This window comes from Streptopelia decaocto, assembly GCF_964273445.1.
Source record: "Streptopelia decaocto genome assembly, chromosome: 1".
NCBI classification, from domain to species: Eukaryota; Metazoa; Chordata; class Aves; order Columbiformes; family Columbidae; genus Streptopelia; species Streptopelia decaocto.
Window position 1 is genome coordinate 37,002,233 of NC_138663.1, and position 22,388 is coordinate 37,024,620.

General features: G+C 40.9%; 1 protein-coding gene across 2 annotated transcripts in view; it reads left to right on the top strand.

The window, feature by feature from the left end:
• Positions 1-571: 571 nt before the first annotated feature.
• HMGA2 (high mobility group AT-hook 2) overlaps positions 572-22,388 on the top strand; it is a 119,936-nt gene continuing 98,119 nt past the window's right edge. Inside the window, exons 1-5 of one of the 2 annotated variants that reach the window (XM_082066356.1) lie at positions 572-595; positions 1,008-1,162; positions 3,786-3,872; positions 11,500-11,550; positions 13,658-13,784. In XM_082066356.1, coding sequence (XP_081922482.1) covers positions 1,052-1,162; positions 3,786-3,872; positions 11,500-11,550; positions 13,658-13,753 — 345 coding nt within the window. In that variant the 5' untranslated portion in view covers positions 572-595; positions 1,008-1,051 and the 3' untranslated portion in view covers positions 13,754-13,784. Of the gene's footprint in view, positions 1,163-3,785; positions 3,873-11,499; positions 11,551-13,657; positions 13,785-22,388 lie in introns of those variants that run through there. The other variant, XM_082066357.1, reaches the window with a different exon arrangement.

Genomic DNA, 22,388 nt, shown 5'->3' on the forward strand with positions numbered 1-22,388 from the left:
TCCGGCCAGCCTGGCCCTGCCCGCCGGGGGCAGCGAGGGGCGCGGGCCGGGGCGCCGGGACCCCGGGCTGGCCCTTTAAACCTGCCGCGGCGGCGGGGCCGGGCCGGTGCGGGACACGTGAGGCGGCCGCGGCGTGCTCCGCGCCGCTGCCCCGGCTGCCGTGCTGCTCATGTTTTATCTGGCCCGGCGCCAGCCGCCGATCGCCGGGTTTTTCGGTTTTTCGCTCTACCTCCTCCTCTTTTTTTTTTTTTTTTTTTTTCTTGCACAGCCCTCTTCTGGCTTTTCCACCCACGGGTAAAGGTGGTTTTTCTTTTCTTTTTCCTTTTTTTTTTTTTTTTTTTTAAACCCTCATCCTAGTTTAGTCCGTGGGCAGGACTCGCATAATAATATTTCCAGTCCCAGCAGCTAGCATCACAGACACGAACCCAGGACCGCCCCCCCCCCTTTTTTTTTCCTTCCCAATCTCCCAGATCGTTTTATTATTATTTTTTAAATGATCGCTCTTTTTGCCCGCTGCTCCCGCTGCTGCCGAAATCCCCGTCTTCGCAGGGTGCATGCTTCTGGCAAGATTGTGCAGTGTCTCAGTCCATTTTCAGTATGTCTTATCTTAATTTGTCCTGATCCGATCTAAGCGCGATAGCCACCACTTGCTTTCAATTTGTAGGATTTTTTCCCCTTCTTGGTTTGCTCCGACTACCCTCGGAGTATTTCCCTCTCTCCTTGCATTTCCAGGGTTGCAATTTACTTTGCCTTTTCTTCTCTCTGTTTTTTTTTTTTTTTTAACCTCTCCGCTTTTGAATTGCTTCATGTTACTAACCATTCCTAAATTGTAAGAGAGATTCATTCCCCCTCCTCTTCCACCACCACCAGCACCACTACCACCATCACCTCCTCCTCCTCCTCCTCCCCTTCTCTTCTCCTTTTTGGCAGCACCAGGACGTCCGGTGTGGTGGTGGCAGCGAGCAGCAAAAGCAGCAAGAGCTCGTTTTGATTCCCCCCCTTCCAAGGTGCTTTGGAGAGACTGGTTTAAGGCTCAGCAGCAGAAGTCACGATGAGTGCACAAGGTGAGGGACCCGGTCAGCCTTCCACTGCTGCCCAGGAGCAACCTGCAACCGCAGAGCCTCAGAAGAGAGGACGAGGCAGACCCAGGAAGCAACCACAAGTCAGTACCGTATAGATACGTAGAGCCGCAGATCTATAGTATTATAGGCATGTACATGTACGTATTATGCTGCAAGTGAAGGAGTCCTGGAGACGGGGCGGGGGGCTTTGTTGTGTGCTGCTTCCCGGCGAGGTGGTGCAGAAGCGTAGCGAGGGGCTTCGCCGGGCGCCCCGGCGGGGGGACCCCGGGAGCGGCGGGGTGCTGCTGCGTGTGGCTGAGCCGCAGAGCCTCCTCGGGACTTTCACTATTGTGCAGGGAGCGAGCTGGGGCTTTTCAATGTAAATGGGGAACATGGAGCAGCGCGGCTCCGACCAACCAGCGCTCGCTGGGTCATTTCGAGCTGATTTTGAAATTGCGAAAGCGAGGAGCAGGGAACGGGGCTCTCCTGTCTCCCTCCTCTCTCAGCCTTTGCAATGTCTCAATCTGTGTGTGTGTCTGTGTGCGTGTGCGTCGGGTCCCACCGGGCCTGCTGCCGCCTCCGATCTTGACCAGCCCAGCCCCTGACTGCCCCTAGATCCTGGGGTTGGGGGGAGAGGAGGGTGTCTAGAAAGTCGCATAAGTTTTTTCGCCTTTTTTTTTTTTCTTTCTGGCGTCCCCCCCTTCCCCACCTCCTCCCTCACCCCCGTCATCGTATGCAGAGAGGTGCCCCCGTTGCCGATGGAGGTGGGGGAGATAGCCGGAGGGGGCTTGCCCTGCATTTGCAACACCTTTTGCCTTTGCTCCGGCGCTTTCCCAGGCAGGTCGAGGCGAGGGGGACTGTTCCCAGGTCTCGACGCGGGGAGCGGAGCCCAGTTCCCACCCACCCGCACCCACAGCCTCCTCCCGGGCCCTGAAAGTGACGCGCTGGGCTCCTATATTTTTGACTTGCCAGACCTGAATCCGCGCTAAGGTTGCTAGATCCGTGCATTATTTTCACCCCCGCGCCCCCCCCTTCCTTTCCTCTCCCGAAGTGCCATTGTCGCATCGCCTGGAAATGCCGCGCTGTGCTCAGCCCCCGCCGCCGGGCGAGGCGGCCCGGGAGCCCCCGCGCTTTGCAGCCCCTCCGCGGGTGCCGCCGAGGGGGGATTTTGCCCGCGGATGCAACCAATTAAACCCGCAGCTTCGCGGGAGCAGCGCGGAGTTGCTCACAGCCCCTTCCATTCCTCCCTCGGAAGTCAGGACTGGGAAGTAGGGCTGCCTACCGACCTCATTTTAAAGCGAGCTTCCGCGGGCTTTAAAAATGTTTACTCCATTCATTTAGCATCAGCCCACCAGAGCCTCCGAGGGGCTCCGAAAACCCGCAGGGAGCTGAACAGCAGAGCCCCGAGCCGGGGGAAACCCGACTGCTCTTGCGCCTCTCCCACCGATGTGCAGAAAGTACTCTTCTTTTTTTTTCCCTCCCCCTCCACCCCGAAAAGTACTTTTTTGGAAAGCCATAAAAGCGGAGAGCCCTGGTTTTCCCGCTCTGCCCTCGGTGACATTTCCCCCGCCGGAGCGGCTCCGGGCTCTGCCCCCTGTCCCGCTTTACCCCCCGGGCTGCCCTCGCCCGGCCCCAGCACCGGCATCATTGCGCCGGGGCTGCCCTTTTTTTTTTTTCTTTTCTTTTATTTTTTTTTTTTTTTTTCCCTCCTTCCTATAGCGTTTGAATGTATGGAAGAGAAAGAAAAGTGGGTCTTCTTAGACGTGTTCAGCCCAGATGTTGTGCAGTGCCACTGAGAGCTGGAGCAGTGAGGGAGTCCCCTCTTCAGCCTCCCCTTAACCTACTCGGGAATTTAAAAGCTGAAGGGTTTTAAGCTGGTTTAAGTTAACGAACTGCATTTAATTAGTTTTACCACATCCTGTAATCTGAATGAAATGTACAATATTTAAGACTAGAAGAGTTTTATAGTATTTATGATTCACTGAATAAATATTTGGAATCTGAACTCTTAGTAGTTCATACCCATTTTTAAGGACTGGTTATTTACTGTCAGGCAGAGGAGCTAGTTAAGAAAATTGCTAAAATAATCAGTGTTCCTGTCGAGTCACTTTAAAGTTGAGCTTTTGTTTTGGATATTTTCCTTGGTCGATGTTTTTTGGCTTGCAAGTGCTCTGTTTGAAGAAACTTTAACGTTTGCATTTTAATACAAATCAATTATGTTTAGAATAGGTGTAAATATAATGCCGACTGCAGAACAACAGAAAACAATTCTCCCAAAATATTTGTGCCCTTGAGAGAGAAAACAGTCTAAGCTTACTTTGCAGTTTTCCAGTAGTTAGCCTTTTGTATTTTTTTCCCCAAAAGCTTGTGTTAGAAACTGCATATGGTAACTGTATCTTGCTATAATGAAATACAATTGAAATTAAATGGGTAACCATTATTTTTTTGAATAGTCGTTCTTACATGAGTAAAATCATAGCCATCTTCTTTTAAAAATGTGTTTTCTGCTATAACTTTTCCAGGTTTTTTATGCAATTCCAAGGGAAGTTAAACTCTTTTTATTCAGCAAAATATTTTTTTAATTTTACCTCAAGCTGTTTAATTTTTCCTTTTTCCTTTTAAATATTGTTAATTCATATGTTTAAAGTAACTTCTCAGTTGTAGTTTATCCTTCAGATCTTAGTTGTAGCCTCTTGCCACAATAGCATGTTTTCCTGTATTTAGGAACCAACTGGTGAACCATCTCCTAAAAGACCAAGAGGAAGACCCAAAGGAAGCAAAAACAAGAGTCCCTCTAAAGCAGCTCAGAAGGTGAGATTATTCATGTGAGAGAGTTCCTAATGTTATTTTTTCATCAACTGGTAGCAAAAAATCCAGTAATTTAGACTGTGAACTCTGGGGCTGGAACCTTTTTAATAATGGAAGCTACATCAAGCATGTATTTTGCATTTTTAAGGCTGGAAATAGCATGCTGCATGAAGACCCTAGGTAGAGAACCTGTAAGGGCAGCTTGATTTTTGTATAGTGTACTGATTAGCGAAATAACATAATTTATTTGATGTATTTACTGAGATCTCCTGTATCTAGTAAGGAAATCATTATGAAGGATATTATTTTCTCAAGATATTTGAAGGAGGAAGATTAATTTCTTGCCCACTTACAGTGGTTACTAGTACAGAACAAATCTGTATATTAAAGCTAAAGTGTTTTGTCAAACATAGGTTAATTAGAAGTAAATCCAATTATGTGTTGATGGAAATAAGTGAATATATTGAAATTTACAGCTTTAAAATGTGATGGTAAAGTAAACTGTGAGTTACAGTAAAAGCCCATCATATCTTGGTTAGTAATCAATTTCAAAGAGACTTTTACTTGAAGTGCTATTAGTCTTCTGAACCACCACTTCTGCTTGGTGACGGGAGCAAACTTATTCTGGTGGTTCTGAATGGATTCAGCCATAGGAGAAGCTCACTGAAGTCACTGCATTTAGTGCATGGACTTTACATCACAGGTACAACGTGAAAATGGGACTTAATTTTATTTGCATTTTGGAAAGCTCAGCATTAGAAAACTCTGCTATCAAGGCAAATAATACCTTTCTGTAAGAATTGTTTTGGAGAAGGCAAATAGTTGTGTGTAGGCTTGAAAATAAATACAGGAGTTTTGTTTATGTTGATGGTTACACAGCAGTTAGCACTAATTTGCAGGTACTAAATTGGAAACAAAAGCTTACAAAATCTGGTAGTGAACTGTAATGCTTAAGTGTATCAGTATCTTCTAAGTAGATCTGTGACAAAATGTGTGTGGAAGATATTTGTGGCCTCATCTAATTATGGTTCATTTTTCAATATGCCTATAGTACTGACCATATTAAGTTTGTTAGTTTTCAGTGTTAAAATTACTATAGCAACTACAGATAAATATTAAATTATTAGGGGGTGACTATGGTTTCACGTCTGTTTTATTATAAGTGTTTTCAACATTTATTTGAGGGAGGTTTTCCAACTCTCTTTAAATTTTAAAATTGTTTTTTACTTTCTGAGCTGGAAAAAAGCAGTATATTCTGTCAATAAGTTCATTAATTAGTAAGAAATGCTTTACTGGTTCAGTATTTAAAATATATCAAAGCCAGTCTGCGACCTAGTGAGCTTAAAATGTTGATTTTTTTTTTTTAATGTAGTAAAAATGTTCCTCAGATTAACTTTAAAATAGTTTAAATTTCACTCTTCAAAAGGGAGAGAGCAAGTTTTTATTAGTCTAGCAAGTCCAAATGTGAGCTTTAGTATTTTAAATATTACTCTTAGCAGTGTTGGCTTTCCTAGGAGAAATATTTGTAATAAGATTAAATTCTAAGTAATTCATAGAAATGTGTTTTAAAAAGATATTTCTAAAAGAAATATTAACATTATTTCATTTGTATGAGTGATTTGAAAATCAGTATAAATTGAAAATAACTTTAAAACATTAATATATATGGAGGTATATAAAATCAAGAGCTTTCCAGATGATTCTGGTGCCTATAGTTGTTTTTTTTAATCTAATTTATGAACTGAGCAATTTCATTGTAAGGTTTTGATTTTCAGAATGCATCAAGTTACTGCTCTAATTAAAGCAAACCCTTTCGGGTGTTGATAACATAAAAAATTGAGCAAAGACCATGTCTTTTTACCATTAAAAGAAATCTTTGAGGGGTATGCAATTACAAGTCTTATTTGTTTCTAGGTTTATAGATAAAAATATAGAAATGTTTGATAAATCCTCTAAACCATAAAAGACTTATAAAGCCTTACTAGAAGAAAGTCACTGAGATCACATTTCAAATAAATATTTTAGCTGTTTTTCCAAATTGATAATTAACCCTCTCTAAAATGGTTCAACTTCTCACCAGGCATCTCAAAGTATCTTTTTGTGTAATATTAATTTTCTAACAGTAATATGAATGGAAAGGTTTTGGCACTGTAAGAAAGCTTCATTTGGTAGTGAGAGTATCACCTCTTAAAAGAGTGAGCTATATGTTTGATTTTGTGGTAAACATATTTACACATACATATGCATACATATATTTGTTTAAGGCTTCCTCCAGCCTGACTTAGCTCTGAGAAGGAGAGCTGGCTAACTCAGCTTAAGCCTCTCTACATGTGAACTTGGGTTCTATACCCACAACTGGAAATTGCTGGAATGTCTAAAGAATAGTGTGTGTGGCCTGTGTTTTTCAAAGGCAGCTCATTGAAATGTATTAAGAGTGTTCACAACATGCAAGAAAAACGTCGGCCAGGAGAACCCACTGAGCAGCCATGAGAAGGCACTCATGATTAATTGATTGGGTGTTCTCTTGCAAACCATTACACATCACAATTAAAAATGTATTGCACAAACTGGCAGCGTGTTAAAAATACTCCAGAACTGGGACTTTGTTTTGTTATACCTCAAAAAGGAAATACCCTTAAATCAGTTGAGAGACAAGTTACCCCTGAATCGTAGTTGTGTTTTGTATTTAAAATTTCTTGGTTCATGGCATTTTTTTTTTTTAGCTTTCAGAGCTTGTGTTTGGTCTTAGTAAACTGGCCTTGGGGCATCTGAAAACAAACTGTGCTTGTTAGGAAATTAGCAATGTGAAACTTGACAATGCATACAGAGTGTTGCAAGACCAATTGGACAGCTAATAATGTGGCAATTACTCTAATTTTAGGTAATACGCATTTTTTAAAAAGCTTTGCATATCATGACTTGCTATAAACTGGACACAAAAGGTACACTGCATTTTGTAGAAAAGCAAACCCTTTCTCAATTCTTTAATTTTCACCAACAGAAGGAACACGTTAGCAGATGAGAAGAGAGAGACACACAAAAAGACTCTAATCACCTTGTACTTGAGTCCCCACAGTTGGGCTGTTATTGAAGGCTGTGTCTTTAAACAAGTCATTCTGTTATTCATTTAAAATATTTGTAAAAAATTAGCAAAAAAAAGTGATTTATTTTTTTTTTTCCTAAAGAACAACTAGTTTTGCAGGAACATCCTAGTTGGGATGTTCCTTTTTAGTTTCCTGGGTGTTCTGTGGTTGAGTTTTATTTGTTAGGCTGAGTTGTGTTCCCAGCCCATCACATTTCCCTTAAGCATTCAAGAGCTTTTCTTTGTTTAGCTCCTGTAGTTGGTCTTGACAAAAATACTGTATAGGCATAAATACTGTCCTGTTTGGAAGGAGAAAACACAATTGTGAGGTTAAAAAAAGGAGTAGTAGCTACTATGTATTTGTCTTGAAAGAAAATATCAAGGGATGTCCCAGGAATATCCAAAAGTAAACACTTTTTAGAAAACCTCACCTTCAGTTAAAATATTTTGAGTTTTGTTGTAGTTATTGATGTAGTGAAATTCACTAAAAATACCTCTGGATCTTGAAACATCACCCTCTGAAAACCAGAACTTGTGGTACTGTGTGTGACTATGCTACGGTTTCTATGTTACATGGCCAGAGTTTGGTATGTAGAAAGGCACGTCCCTGAGTTAAGCAGTCCAAAGGTAACATAAAAAAGTGTGCATGTGACCAGGACTCTGCCCTAAATTGGTTCATGAAAATCTATTTGGCTTCTCCATGCTTCATTCATTCTCACCAACACCAGTCCTTGTAGGCTTAAAGGGAAAACAAGATCAGATTTATCAAGTGATCATAGCATGGTTATTGTAGCCCCAAAATAAGGGACCGCAAAATCAGACATTTTGAGGAAGGTGGAAGAAGCAGGAGAGGACTGACTCCAGTTTAGAATTAAAATGGGAAACACAGGTCATGGAAGCGTGGTATATTTGTATCTAGCCAATGCAAAAGTTTCTTTTAGGAGGGTTTTTTTTTAACAAAATATTTTTTTCTTTTTTTTTCTTTTTTTTTTTTTTTTAATTTTTAGGAGAGGGACACTGCCATGGGCACGGTCTTTTGACACAATTTGACAACAGCAATCTTCTTCCTGAGAACTCTTGGTTAATTCACCCAGCTTACAGCTCTGACACATTTTGTCTGAGGTCTCCTGCAGATCATTTTGCAAAGTGGATAGGGTTCTCCAAATTTGGATTCTGTTGCATTTGAGGTCTTCCTTGACAATAGATAGATGCCCAAAGAGCACTTTATAGCTGTTGAATTATTTATACTTGCCTTGTCTTGTTAATTGCCTTCAGTAGCACAGCCTCAGTTTCTGTCTGGGCACGGCACATTTATGCAACAAGGAGGCAGAGATGATGGGCAGTCAGGTCCTAGGGCTGCTGAGAGCAGCTCTTTGGAAGCTGGGTTTGGTGGCCCTGTGGTACAGGGCTCAGGTGAATCGCAAATCAGCCTGGGGACTGTTAGCTGCTTCCAGACAGCAATGACTGGAATGGTCATCTTTCTCACCTGAGACCAAAAAAAAGCCCCGACATTTCCCATATAGATCACACACTTAAAAGTGAGTAAATCTAGTACTGTTCCCACAGTGGGACATAGAAAAATGATGTGTGTGTATTGTTGGTTGTAAGAAATTGTGTATTTTTTCAGTAAATATCATAGACTTGTGTTTGGTAACATACCTGGCTCTCCTTTAAGTTTGGTGATTCCATGTCTTAGCTGTATAGAGCAAGATCACGCCTCGTAGCTTAGCATCAAATGGGAAGAAAACTGTGACCAAACACATCTCAGTTTCAAAAAGTGCTTTAGCGGCTGAAGGCAGCAGCTTCCTTTGGGACTAAGCAGGTACCAGCTGCTGCGTGTAGAGTGGCTGGGAACACATGCATCTTGCTGCCCAGGTGAGAATCCATGTTACCTCTGGGTGGCCTGGGGCTCCCTCTGGATTTGTTCCCAGCTTCAGAGGCAGCACTTCAATTAAAGCAAAGAGCCAACACACTGGCATGTTTCTGATTATGCAAATACCTGTTTCAGAGGAAAAGCAATGCTTTGGCACTTACGTGTTCCTTTTCTTATTAATTACTTGAAAATTATATGGAGAAACATTGAATTATTTGTCTGATGTGCAATAAAACCTTTCTTCAAGTGCTTAAATTAAAAGACAGTCTTGTGCTGTTAGAGAAAATACAGCCTGTGTTTGCAAAATGCAACCTGAAAAAAGTCCAGAGGGAAAGAGGTGGCATATTTTCCGAAACTTCATGTCTCTATTATCACCACTGCTCCTTTTTGGTTGTTCCAGAAATGTTTTGACTTTCTCTTCCTTTGGAATGGAGATAAAAACGTCTACTTTGGAGGTTCTTGTCGTTCATTCTCTGCAGTTTAGCCTGTGGAAACCTTCCTATTTACTTACAGAATCGCTCTGTACCAAAACATCGTCTCTGGCATGCCCCGCTGTTTGCTCAGCTCACCTCTGGGAAAGATTGGGTTTTGATAAGAACCATGGAAATGTTTTCCTTCTAACGTGAGGAATATAGTGCCTTTCAATCTGAAAGGTCCCCAAGCACTTGACAAACTGATACCCAAACCAGCCAGCAGGAACCCTTGGCCACTTGTGACGTGGACCTTCCTCAGGGTAATGCGTGGCACTGCTCATGGCAAGCGGCCGTGCTCCATGACGGTTTATGGCAGGAAGCAAAGATTAGTTATTCAAAGAAATCTCTCATGTTCTCTTTCCCATCAAACTAAATTAAACGCCGTAATTAAACTTAGAATTCGTGTCAGGTTTATAGGAACTTCAATTGTGAGACCAAAGTAGTTTTAGCTTCCTTTTTTTTTTTGTTTCATAGAGTTTTGGAAAAGGGTCTTTCAGGTGTGGTAAAATACAGAAGAAAATAAATGGCGTTTGTGCTTTCACAACAGATCAGGTGTTGATTTATTAAGAACAAGTTTAACTAATATTTTCTGTTAAAATGTATGCCCAGTGTTTCGTGAAACAAACAAATGCAGGGGGCTACAGCTTTTCAAAACTAAGCTACATCTTTTGTTTGCATCCTCCAGGTTATGAGGTATAAAGAAATGAACACTTTAAAAGGAAACAAAACTTTGCAATAGACAGCTACAGTATATAGTAAATGCATTTTAACAAGTATTCTCATAAGAGGGTTTCACCTTACATGTAACACTGGTATAAACGATTAAAGAGCAAGTTTGCTCTTTTAACAAGTCTGAGTGATAATTTTGCCCTTTAAGAGTGTGAATTTTATTTTTCACAGCTTTCTTCTTGGTGAGATATTTGTTTTAAAGGAATTGCTTTTAACTTGCGGGGCAGGTTTTTTTTTGTAGAGATTCCTCCACTGCTTCCTCAGCTCAAGTTCTCATTGAGAGGGATCCACTTTACACAGCATTAGGTTACAGTATATGTTACAGAGATTGACCAGCAAGTGATTTATTTAATGACACAGTTGATTTCTAAGGGCAAATCAACTGGATTTAACTGGAAAAAAGCAATTCATGGAAATGTGGAAGCACATTTATAGAATATGTACTAAAAATCTTCATTCTCAGGGACTTTGTATGCAGCAAAAGTGCACTCAATAAAGCTGGTGACAAAATCCTCATCACCCTCAGTGGGACAGGATTCTTTACCTGATAAGGTTTAGGGATGGGCAGAGCCTATCTAGAGAAAATAACCTGCAGTTTTCATTTTAAAGCCTCTAAGTATTTTAGTGTAGCACATAAGTAGTAGTAGTATTCATAGTGTCATGCAGTGAATTAATGGAAGAGTCTGTAAGAGGAGCCATGTTTCCTTTAAGTTGAGCTCCAGGACTAACTTCTGGGCTTACATAAATACAGCTGTCACTTCTAGGGCAGCTTGCATGCTGTTTCCTTAAATGTAAAAATGGAAGGTGTGCTTTGGACCAGCAAAAGGTTTGCTTAGAGCTTGAGGATGTTCTTTTACCTGGAAGACTTCACATGAAATAGAGGTTATCTCTCAATATGAGTTACCTCCCAATGTGAACACTCATTTGTGGTGAAAGTCTGTCCAAATACATTTCATGCATCAACATCATGAGACTAAAGGAAGGAACTGTGGCTGCTACAAATTGCTTTGTTTGGGCTTGAAACAGTCTGTATTCTTCATTTAGTATCTATGGGTAGTTTGTGACAGCCTGTGAAAGACTAGATGTGATGTTGTCAGGGGTTCTCAGGTTCCCAAACTGCCCTGTGCCCCCCTGCACAGCCTGCATGCAGCATGGCTGGCTGGGGCAGTTCTGCGGGTACCACACAGCTGGGTGTGCGTGGGCACGCTCCTCCGTGCCCCTGGACTCAGCGTGGATCCGGGCCAGGGTCACTCTTGGGCACAGGAGAGGTGTCCCCTGGCCACGCTGGCTAAGAAATGTCAGAAAAACCAACATAATCACATTCCACCAGAAAACCCATAGAGCAGGAGGGGGGCTTGGTGCCACCCAAGAGATATGAGTATGGATAATGTTACAGGAAAGGAGTTCCTAGTTACCGAGGCTGTTAAATAATGCCGAGGTATAAAATATGTTGTGTTTCTTTTGCCTTTACAGAAAGCAGAAGCCACTGGTGAAAAGCGACCCAGAGGCCGGCCCAGAAAATGGGTAGGTATTTCACTTCCAATCATTTGATTTATTTGCTGTGTTATAAAGCATGTTATAAAGACCATTCTTTTAGAGAACAATTATTTCTGCTTCATTTGTAAAAAAAGGAGCATCCATCTTCTGTATCTGTTTGTTCTGGTGGATTGAATAAAGGGTTAAGATAGCAGAGAAGTTAACCAGGGCTTCCTACCTTTAGACTCTGGTAGTTTACTCAAGACACTTTACTATTAAATGTTTGCTGGGAGTGAATATTTATGTGTCTCTTATCAGCATGAAAAGAGGCACAACTCTTCCTTCAAAAGAGAGTAACAATGATATAACTTGTTCAGTAATTGAGTAACAAAGGTTAAAGGGGCACTATCAGACATCAGAAGGTGATTAAGAGAGCTGATAACATTCAGATGTAGTGTGCACAAGATAAAATTAAAAAACTGAAACTCTTTGTCCTACATTGCCTGGAAACACAACATATTTTCCTTAAGTCCAGTGAGAAAGAAAAAAATGGAACAGCAGGAAACTTGCATTTATAATTAGGTTTTTCCATTCTGGGCCATTCATGCCTCATATAATTGTAGTGACTGTTAATATGTTTCATGAAATTTCCTCTCTCCATGACTGTTTAGTCTCTAGACGTGGCTATCAGACAAATGTGTTTTGATTTGGCCACAGAAAGATTTCAGTCTCAGATACTTGCAATTCTGCATTCTCACTCATGTTAACAGCTAATGCGAGTCTGCCTTTTGCACCTCTCCCCTGCATGTCTTTCAAAAGAAAAGTGATGGATATGTCACTTGAAAAACGTGGTCAGGTATTAGAAGATATGAAGGTGTGGCCATGTGCTCCATCACAAGTTAACATTTGTGATTTCCCTTTTCCAGTTCCCTTTCCATTTTTCTGGCCAACATTTTTCTTCAAACTTCTTTTTGAATCCACCCCTTCCCATCTCAGTTTTGCTCCCTTGTTTTACTCTGCCTTCTCTCTCTTTTCTGCAGTCCCATCATTTTCCCCTCCTTTGTATAGCTGTTAACACAGCTGTAAAAATACATGTTTGCAAAAGCTCAAGCAGCACCACAAGATACTTAAAACTACAGTTGTGGTCCTCCAGAGTAGCAGCAGCTAAGCACAAGAGAGATGGCTTTACCGGTCACTTTAAGAAATAGTTCTGTAGTGTTCAGTGATAAAGTACCCCAGAATAATTCTGTGGAGAAAACAGACTGTTGCACACAAGATGCCTCTACTTTTTAAGTCAGGCAGATTTCAGGTACACGAAGAAGCTCACTGGCATTAGGAAACACCGTGGTGTATTCAAACACACCTGTGCTTGGGATCTTCTCAAAGGCAGCTTGCAGAAGGCACATGCCAGTTGCAGTCAAACCTGGATCGGTTCCTGTCTGCTTCCTCCTCCCCGGCTCGGAGCTTGCACATGTGGATCCTGAGTGTTGCTTGATCCTCACCTTGGGTGCAGTCCCAGGGGAAGCAGCAGAAATAGCTGGTTTATGAGAGTAATTTATAACAGGCAGGCCATCCCCGCTGAATTAGGAAGGTGTGGTGGTTGGATAGAGGTGGTTGAAGAACTCTGCAAAAAGGGAAGATGCAGTAGTCTGAAATGTCGAAAGATTTTCTTTCCCAAGCACTCATAGTTGGAAATAAAGGGGAGTTTTCAGTGAAAAGGGCTATACAGAGTGCTTGTGGCATCTCTACTACTAGAATGTTTCCCTATTACTTTCGCATCTTTATGGGGAAGAAAGAATAGGCAGTGTCAGTGGAGCAGTAAGTTTAGCATTGGCTGTTTGTCAGGTGAAGAGTCTGTTTTGCTGAAATGGGAATTATTGGTTATCTAGTAGGCATATGCATTACTTTGTTGTGAGCCCGATACTTACAACAGTTTCACTCATTTTTTGAGACTAAGTTATATATGCAAACTTGGTATTACTTGCTGTTGTGCCTGTTGGAAGCATAGTATTCTTTTCCACTCTACTCCGATTATATGGTTGCTTCTTGTGATTTTCAGAGGTAACACTCCAGTCTGCAACTTGCATTGAGATAATTCTATAGACTGTGAGAATCAAATGTGACTTTTTTCCATCTCTTTCTTCTCTCTTTCCAGATTAAATTAGGTTCTTGTGTTCCTCCTCTGTCCATGATGCAATGGAGAGTGGTGTTATATTTTGCTCCAGAAAGAAATGTGGTTAAATTATTATAAGCCATTATGGTACCAACTATAAGCAAAGTGTATAGTTGAAATCAAGGGAGGATTCTACCTAAAAGGATATGGCATAGTAGCATCCTTTCTGTTTTGACATCCAACATATTCCCAGAAAACATCAATTTTTATCAGCAAAACTTCATTTAAGTCCTTATTGGTTATTTTCTTCTTTAATCCAGTTTATATATCAAGCCTCAATGATGACAGATCTATATCACTGAAAGTAAGGAGCATGTAGTTTTAGTATGTAGTTTAGAATTCTGTAGAACAGAATTCTAAATTGGCAAGTATTTTCCGAAGTTTGTAACCCTTTTTTGCAAGTCTAGAGGTTCTGTGTCATATGTTGTTCATCAAATTGTAAAGTATTATTTCTGCTGTTTCCTTCAATATGCACATGCAGAGACATATGAGCTAACAGACCACTGCAGAATTCCGGTAGCTGGTCTTTCTGCCAGTTCAAATTAAGTATTTAATATTTGTGACTCGCAATGTATTTATTTATATATTATGTTTTAGAAGTAAATCTTTTTTACTAGTATAAAACTGGGAAGAGGAGGGAGAGCCCAAGTGAAGAAGGCAAGGAGCCCAGTTTATCACAGGCACACAAGACATCTGATGGTCTGTTTAATGCAGTAACGTGTAATTTGGAAACCTGTCAAGGAAAAGAAGACCCTTTGTCAGTAGAACAGACAATAAAGATTGACAGACTTTTCTGAAAGGAAAATGTTTGGCTATATAGAAAAGCTTTTCAAATGTGGACAGCTAATTGAATAAAAATCCTGAAGTTAACAAGGATCACACAGTTGGGAACTGGACATATTTGGAATCAGAAACAGTGTTTGCTGCTGTAGAACTTATCCCCACTGTAGGTTGCTGCACGTGTGTGAAGTGCATTGAAGACTGTGAGGCCTGTTACCTATGAGGCCTATTAAATATGAGGAAGGTAAACCCCTTTGTGACCTTGGTACTCCTTAATTTTAGAGGTTTTAATGCAGGAACGTGTTCTAAATTCTTTGAATGCATCTACATTAGTGAGTTAGGGCAAATCAGGAGTGTGCTTTGGAAATGAATCTCCTAATTGTCCCCCTCACAGTATGTCTTGTGGAGGGGTCCCAGAGCTCATAGGCAGGATTCCTTTCAAGGGGAAAAAAATTGGATCCAGTAGGCATTCAACCTATAGGACTAGGCTAGAGCAAAGTTAAAACCTCTTGAAAGGTGTGTGATGTGGACCTTCGCTCGTCAGCACCGGCCTTTTTTTCTCCTGCTGGTCCACATGGTGTGTTGTAGACATAGCCTTTGATGCTTGGGAAAGGCAGATGAAGCAGTCTGGTTTTTATTAGCAGAATTATTTTACGTAGCACAGGCAAGAAGTCAAATTCATAGCTATGGACATTCGCAGCTATGGAGATTCACATTCCCAGAAATCAGTGAAAGGTTTGTCATTGACTTCATCAGTGCCAGGTTTTCACTACGGAGACCTCATGCTGCTGCTTGTAGAATCAGCAACAGTTTTGCCAATGGAGTCACGTAACCCTGTTGAAAGAGTTTACAGTCAAAGCTATTTTATTTTATGAGATTTAAAAAAAAAATTCATGCATATATCTAGAAGTTAACTGAAAGGAGGGGACTGAAGGGCTAGGAGTAGAGCAGGACACTGAATAGTCAATTATTCTGCTGTTTGCTTCAAATAACTGCATGAAAACCCCTGGAAATTTCATAGACTTCTGGTGCTCTCAGGCATCAGTTTAATGGAGAAACCTGAAACCAAATTTTGCAGTTGATGCATGAAAGTGTGTTTGTTTTAAATTGCCATTGTTCTTGTTATGTCTTTAGATAGATTTTTGGCATTGCCAGTTTTCACCATCACATTGTTACTGAACCAGGTACTGTGGCATGGCAGAATTGCTCAAAAAACCCAAGGAACAGTCCAGAGCTTTTTACAGCTTTGAGCAGGATTTTAGTGGGGAGGAGAGATGGCTGATGCCATGCCACAAAACTGTTTTAAAGGATGGAAAGATGCAGTTCTGCTGTTACAATCATGCACCTTCCATAAGAAAATCAATGAATTTCCAAGTTCAGGGTGCATGTGAAGCATCCATGTACACATCTTGTTACTGATGCCCAAGTAACAACTGAGTTGTTCAGAAAACCTCTCTCAAGAGTTTTGCTTTCTGCTAGATAGTCTACATAGCACACTTTGGGTTGGTAGAAGATAAAAGGTTATCAGAAATGAACTTAATTTCCTTAAGCAGGAACATTATCTGATCCAATCATGATTAGCCAGACATTATAGTACTTCTGAAGCTCAGGTTTTTCCCTCTTTACTGAGAGCAGAGTTTGACTTTATACTGAAAGTCAGTTTAAGTAGTGCCAAACCACGTCTAAAAAAATGATTACAAAAATGCTTTTTTTTTTCCTAGTAACTTTTCCCTTAGATTATTTCCCACTGCAGTTTTGACATAGCTGAGATATCAAACCTTAAACATGGAATTTGTGAGATGCTTTTCTGCCAGCAGTTCCAGAAGGTCTGTGTCAGGGCAAGGACTCCTAATCCTCGTTCACTTGTAAGATTTTGAAAATGGAAGTTCTGAGTTTCAAAGAGAACCTTGTTGACTCTGAAGACCCATCGATGTTTTGAGGCTATTTCTGGCCCATAATGAGTCTTTATGAACCATTATCTAAGTAGAAGTTTCTGTCTGGTAGTGCCATGCTCTGTGACGTGAAGCTGTTTAACCAATTTTGCTTATTTCTCATTGAGCATGGTCATTTTTGTCTCACCTGAAGTCATAGTCTGGGAGGTGCTTAAAGTCATGCTGGCTTCTTTGTTGGGTGGTAGACAGAGGAGGATGCTCTGAGATCATAGTCTATCCTGCCTAAAAAAGACTTTGTTATAGGTGTGGTGAATTCTTGGCTGCAGATGGCAATCTTTTGCCATTGGGAAGGACGACCTAGGTGATAAAATAAGACTCATATCTGACTTGTAGACAGCAAAAGCTACATGTGAGCCATTGTCCCCTTTAATGCTGTGGTGATTACCAGTGTGTCAGCTAGACTGGAGATTTCATTGTTAAGAGAACATATATTTGTTTGAATTAATTATTTCGTAGTCCACTTGAAGAAAACTATGATTTAGCTAAGACTTAAATCAGATGTATTGGATGATGAATTAAAAGGAGGTTGCTTTTTTGTAATTATAGAAGATAGCACAGATAATAATCCAGTTTCTTGTACTTGGAAGCGTAATGTCACTTCAGTTACTTTACATCTTTACAACTTTTGACTGTAGCATCTGTGGTGTTACTGCTTCATGTGAAGCACATCATGAAAAATTTGCACATTGCTTTTATTTTAATCTTCCAAACTACCTTACCTTCTTTGTGGAGGTCATTGATATTATTTTGTAACAGGGTAATGTGAAATACCTTCTTTGATGAACATGTTTTACATCTCTGTGGGCAAGACTGTCACCTGGGGGGGGTGTGTCATCATTTTAGTTGTCTAAAGAGCCTGAAGGGGCTTTTATAATTACGAAACCCAGACTATTGACCTCTCGCCTTCAAAATTCGTAAACTTAAGAGGTGGGTGAAGGACGTGAACTGAAAGCCTTAAAAGCGTAATGCCTATACATTTACTTTCCAGTTCAGATGATCTGTAAAAGAGATAATCTCTCAAGACCTGAAAATTTTGACAAAAGCAGCTTCTCCTATGACTAACAGATACTTAATGTTGTGTTGTTTTTTTTTTTCCCCATTTTTGTTTTTTTAAAATAATTCAGCATTCTGGGAAAGGACAAAAACAACTTGCATGCTTGTACCAAATGCATAAAAAATTCACTAAAAATATGTTGTGTCTGACCTGTTTAGAGAGGTGTATGTCTTCATTTCTCTAGAAGCTTGTTTAAGGAAATAGTGCCCTTCCTTGGAATATGAGAGTCCCGTTCCTTGCTGGTATAAGTAGATGTGGCACTGTTTATTTCAAGTGAAGATCTTCCTGTGGACCACAACAGAAAATTTAGCCATGGTATTTCTTTTCTAAAATACATTTATCTTACCAAATGGATATTTCGCTCATTCTGTAGTTCACTTCCACTTCTGTTAAGGGATAATAAAAGATACCCAGTTTAGCTAAAAAAATATTTTGACTTCAGCTATGATTTCAGAATCCTTAAAGGAAAATCTTTTATTCTGTTTGAGCTCCAAAGAGGAAATTCTAACAGACAAAAAGTGCTGAAAGTAAAAATACAGCATCTGTAGGGAAAGGTAAACTGAAATTCTGAGCTGTTACATTTTTATGATCTCAGATAATGAGTGCTAAAGAATTAGTTTTCCATTTGGCTGTGTATTATGATTTTCATAAGCCTCATTGCAGATTTTACATATGAGGAAACTGAGCACTGAGGCTTCTCATGGCAGTATCAGGAGGTATTTTTTGCACCTTCAGTGTCTGAATTCTCAGGTTTGTTGGTGAGTTATTGGCAATTGTGCATCCAACTGCCTGACAGAGCAAACATATCAGGTAGTAAAAAGCACAGGCACTCGTTCTTGCTCCTACAATTCCATTTTCACTGTTGAAAATGTTATGAATGCAGAAAGAGAAGCTGGGCCTCCCCTCCATTGAAAATGTGTTCCACAAGGTTAATTGCCTTGCCCAAGGAAATCTGTAGAAGAGCCAGGAATAGAACTCGGATTTCCTGGCAGCCTGCCCTGTGCCTTCAGCTCAAGGCCATCCTCCTCCAGCGAAGCTTGCGAACAGGTTGGCCGAGGGAGGGAAACAATGCTTTTACATTCTGTGTCTTAAACCGATACCTGATTTTTACCTGTTTCTATAAACTCAGATGTCTCTCAGCATCTCTAGCGTGTGTCTAGCTGGTGAGCAATGATGGGTAGGAGTAAGATATTTAAAAAGTCTGTGTATTCTCTAGATACAGGATAGAGTGGAGAGATTTGGAACCAGAAGGGTTTGAACCAAACCCACATATAAGCGTGGAAGGTATTTGAGGTGTATTGATGGTATTTTCTTATCTTCGTAACTTAATTACATTATAGGAGTCCAATACTTATGCAGTAAATGATAGATGTAGTCATGAAACCAAGGTGTTCCTTGAATGTTTTGAATGTGTTTACTTCGCTTTTCAGGACTAGCCACTCTGAGCCATAGCTGTGGGGGACAGGGTTATTCCAGATCACCTAACCCAGAGGTAGTATTTCCATTCCCTGTCCTCTTGAAAGGTAAAGGTAGTGGTGCGGAGGGAATGAAAACCCATGTGTTAAAGTGCGATCTATGATAGAAGATTCTGAGTCAAGACTTTTAGGTTCTCTTACGATTTCTGAGTAATTGTGCAGCATATTTAATGTAATTTAATGTAATTGTGCTTTATACTGCAAGCCCCAGTAATGCAGTAGCCTTACAAGACAATATCACACTTTTTCTCTGCCAGTGGTAGAAAAGGGCCGTCTCATAAATGTCAGTCAGTCCCTGTGTGGGTGAATTTACTCCCCTTGATTAAGAATCGAAATAATAATTAAAGAGGAGTAATACTTTTGGCTTCGTTCTGCATTCTTTACAGATCCATGCAGGTGATGTGGATGCCGAAGGAATGCAGGGTTGATCCTCTCCTGGAAGGGTTGGGAGAGGCGAGTACTGTGATAATTAATATTTGAAGAGTGCTTTCAGGTGTTTGAATGAAAGTTATTACATGCTTTAAGTGCACGCATTGTTATTTCCTCTTCCTTAATCCTGGGACTAAGCCTCACTTTAAATTGCAGTTTGGTACTACATTTTAGGAACGAGGGTAGATTTTCAACAAGAAAGTGGGCTGCTTTCAGGAAGTAGCTGCAAAATATCCTCACCAGGGGGTGGCTTCTAGTTCTGTATCACACAACTTGGAGTGAGGAAGAAAATAATTTTTGTATCAACAGTAATGTACTTCATATGTGATTTAGTTAGCATGATGCATTCTTGCTCTGCTGTCTTGAATTTATTTTGTGCTAGGTACCAATTTAAAATGCAAAGGGAGCATACTTTACAATGGCGTTTACAAGTGTTTTTCTGTCTCAAGACATATCTGAGATATTCCAGACTGCAAATGAAGAGCAAAATAAAAATAGATGGACAAGAACCTGAAATTTGATAATTGTGACTTCACGGGGTGCACTATTTAAATAGTCAGATTGGAATATGCACTTCAGTGGTTTAAAGATGCAGTAGTGACACTGCTGCTAAAGGAGGAAGAGATCTTTTCAGGTCTGAGAGTATCCAGATATTTTCAGTCTTTGGGGGAACCCTGAAACAGAAAACACTGAGGCCTGGGAAGATGAAAGACAGAATGAGAAAGCCATATGTTGAGGAACATGTAATCATGGTGTTGAGGCTGATAGTGCTCATAGTGCACCGTTTTGTTTTGCAATCGCCTGTTACTCCCTGTTCGGATTTCACAGAAAATGCTTATCAGCTTTGCCGTTACTGAAGGTTGTTGGTGGGATATGATTTCCTTGTTCGTAACACAGAGAGGCAGGGAGGCTTCTCCCCTATTGTTTTGATGTTGTAGTGATTTCTTCCTAGGAAGGTAACCTTGCTGTGCAACAGCAGCCTCTGGCCACTCTGAGCTGACAGACAGGAGAAGGTGTTTTTGTTTTCTGAACACAGGCATCTCTGGGTTGCATCTCTTTTCTTTCATAGCCTGGCATTGTGGCTAGCCCAAGCTACATGCTGCCTTACTAGGATTTTAGGAATCTTCCCTGGAAAGTGACAGTTGATACAGCTGGCTCGACAAAACCCATTCTTATTTAGTCTTTATGTAGTCAGTGCTGTGAAATAGCTGCCTTAGGCTGCAGGGCAGGGTGCACTCAACCATCTTCTGTGACCCACTGAGCTTACACTGAATTAGCTCACCCTACCCCTCCACTCTGGGTGTCGGGAACCAGAAATGTGGTGCTTCCCTTGTGCTGCTCAGGACCTATTTGCTTCGCCATCTCATAAGGACAGACATTTCATGGAGGAAGACTGGAAGTCCATCATTAGTATAACAGGCTAATAACTGGAGCACTGAGAGACCCTAGGTCCTAGGTACTGCTCAGCCAGGGCCGAACCTGTGTGCCAAGAGAAGTGATGTGCCATGAGCTGGTCTGACTGAGAACTCTTTAGACCCAGGGCTGCCATTAAAAAGTAATGGGGACACATGGGGGAAGAGGAAAACAAGAAACAGCCTGGCCTGGTGCATCCATGTAAAGATCTGGGTGTGACATCCCTAGGGCTGCTTTTTCTCTGATCTAAAATGCAGACAGTGGAGAACATAGCCTGGAACCCTACTTCTGTCTTAATTTCAGAATGAGCCTTAACTAATAGCCCTTTGTTGTTTATTTTTCTTCTGAAGCCTTTTCTCTGCCTGGCATTTCAGCTTCAAGAGAAGGGCTGGAGAATACTTCTCATCCAGGAAACCACAGGAGCTGGTGATTGGGACACTTGTCTGGGAGGTGTGGGTTTGCATCTTTGTCATGTTTACTAATGGGCAGACTCCCTGTGAGCACTCTTGCTCCTGGACACTGAAGTACAAGTTGGTGTGACTGGAGTTATCAGTCTCTCTGAAGGTTTCTCCAGAGGGAAGAGCTGGATTTTAGGTGGCTGTCAGCTGAAACCTGAAATGTGGTGAAGTGTTAGTTGGGAGGTTAAGTTTTGCTACCTTAGACTAACAATTTTGAGCATGTTCAGCTAATTAAACTTCAGTCTGCAGAGGGCTTGAAGTTTAAGTAGGAAAATATTAGGCAAGTGAGGAACTTACAGAGATAGACAATTGCAGAGAATAGATGGATCAGATCCCACCCTAGAGAAATTTCTGCACACCTGAGACATCATTTGTGTGTTTTATAGCATGGCTGCAAGATATTTGCAGGCAACAACTTGCTGTAATATCTTTGCACGTTATTTTAATTCTTTCTCTTACCAGTTCAAATGGTATTGCCTGTTATTATTGCAAGTATTGTGGAGATTCATAGTTTTTTTGGCAGTTCACTTATATATCTCTGTGCATGCTGTTTCCATAGCAGTTTTAGGAAGCTAGTTATTCATAATGTATGTCTTTATTCTGCTTTTTCTTTTTACTTTTTAAAAAACAAACTTGCTGTCTTCAGTTTGTTTTATTCCTGTCTGTCAATCCTGAGAACTGTTGAACTGTGGAACTGCAGGGTCAGACTTCAACACTACTTACAATAATTTCAATAATAGTACTGATAAATTCTACTTGAACTAATGTATTACTTGTGTATCTGTATCAGTGTCAGTGAGAACGGAGTCTGGTCTGCAGAGGTTGGTTTGCTTTGACTGAAAGTGATTTACCAGTAGTGGCAGTCTCCATTTTGGTGCCTTTAAGATTATCAGTGAATTGGCAAGATTTCGGATTTTTCCATCCCGTCTGTTCAGACTAATTGCTGGGATCTTAAAAAAAGCACCAAGACTGGTAGTTCCTTTATACAGCAGAGATTGTGAATTTACCCAATATATTATCCTAATCCATTTTGACTGTTATATCAATTATCCTAATAGGCAGCAATTGTGGCCTTTTACAAGACGTAATACAAACACATATGTGAGTTTCGCTATTATGATCTTATCAAAGTTGCATTGTGTTAACGTGTTC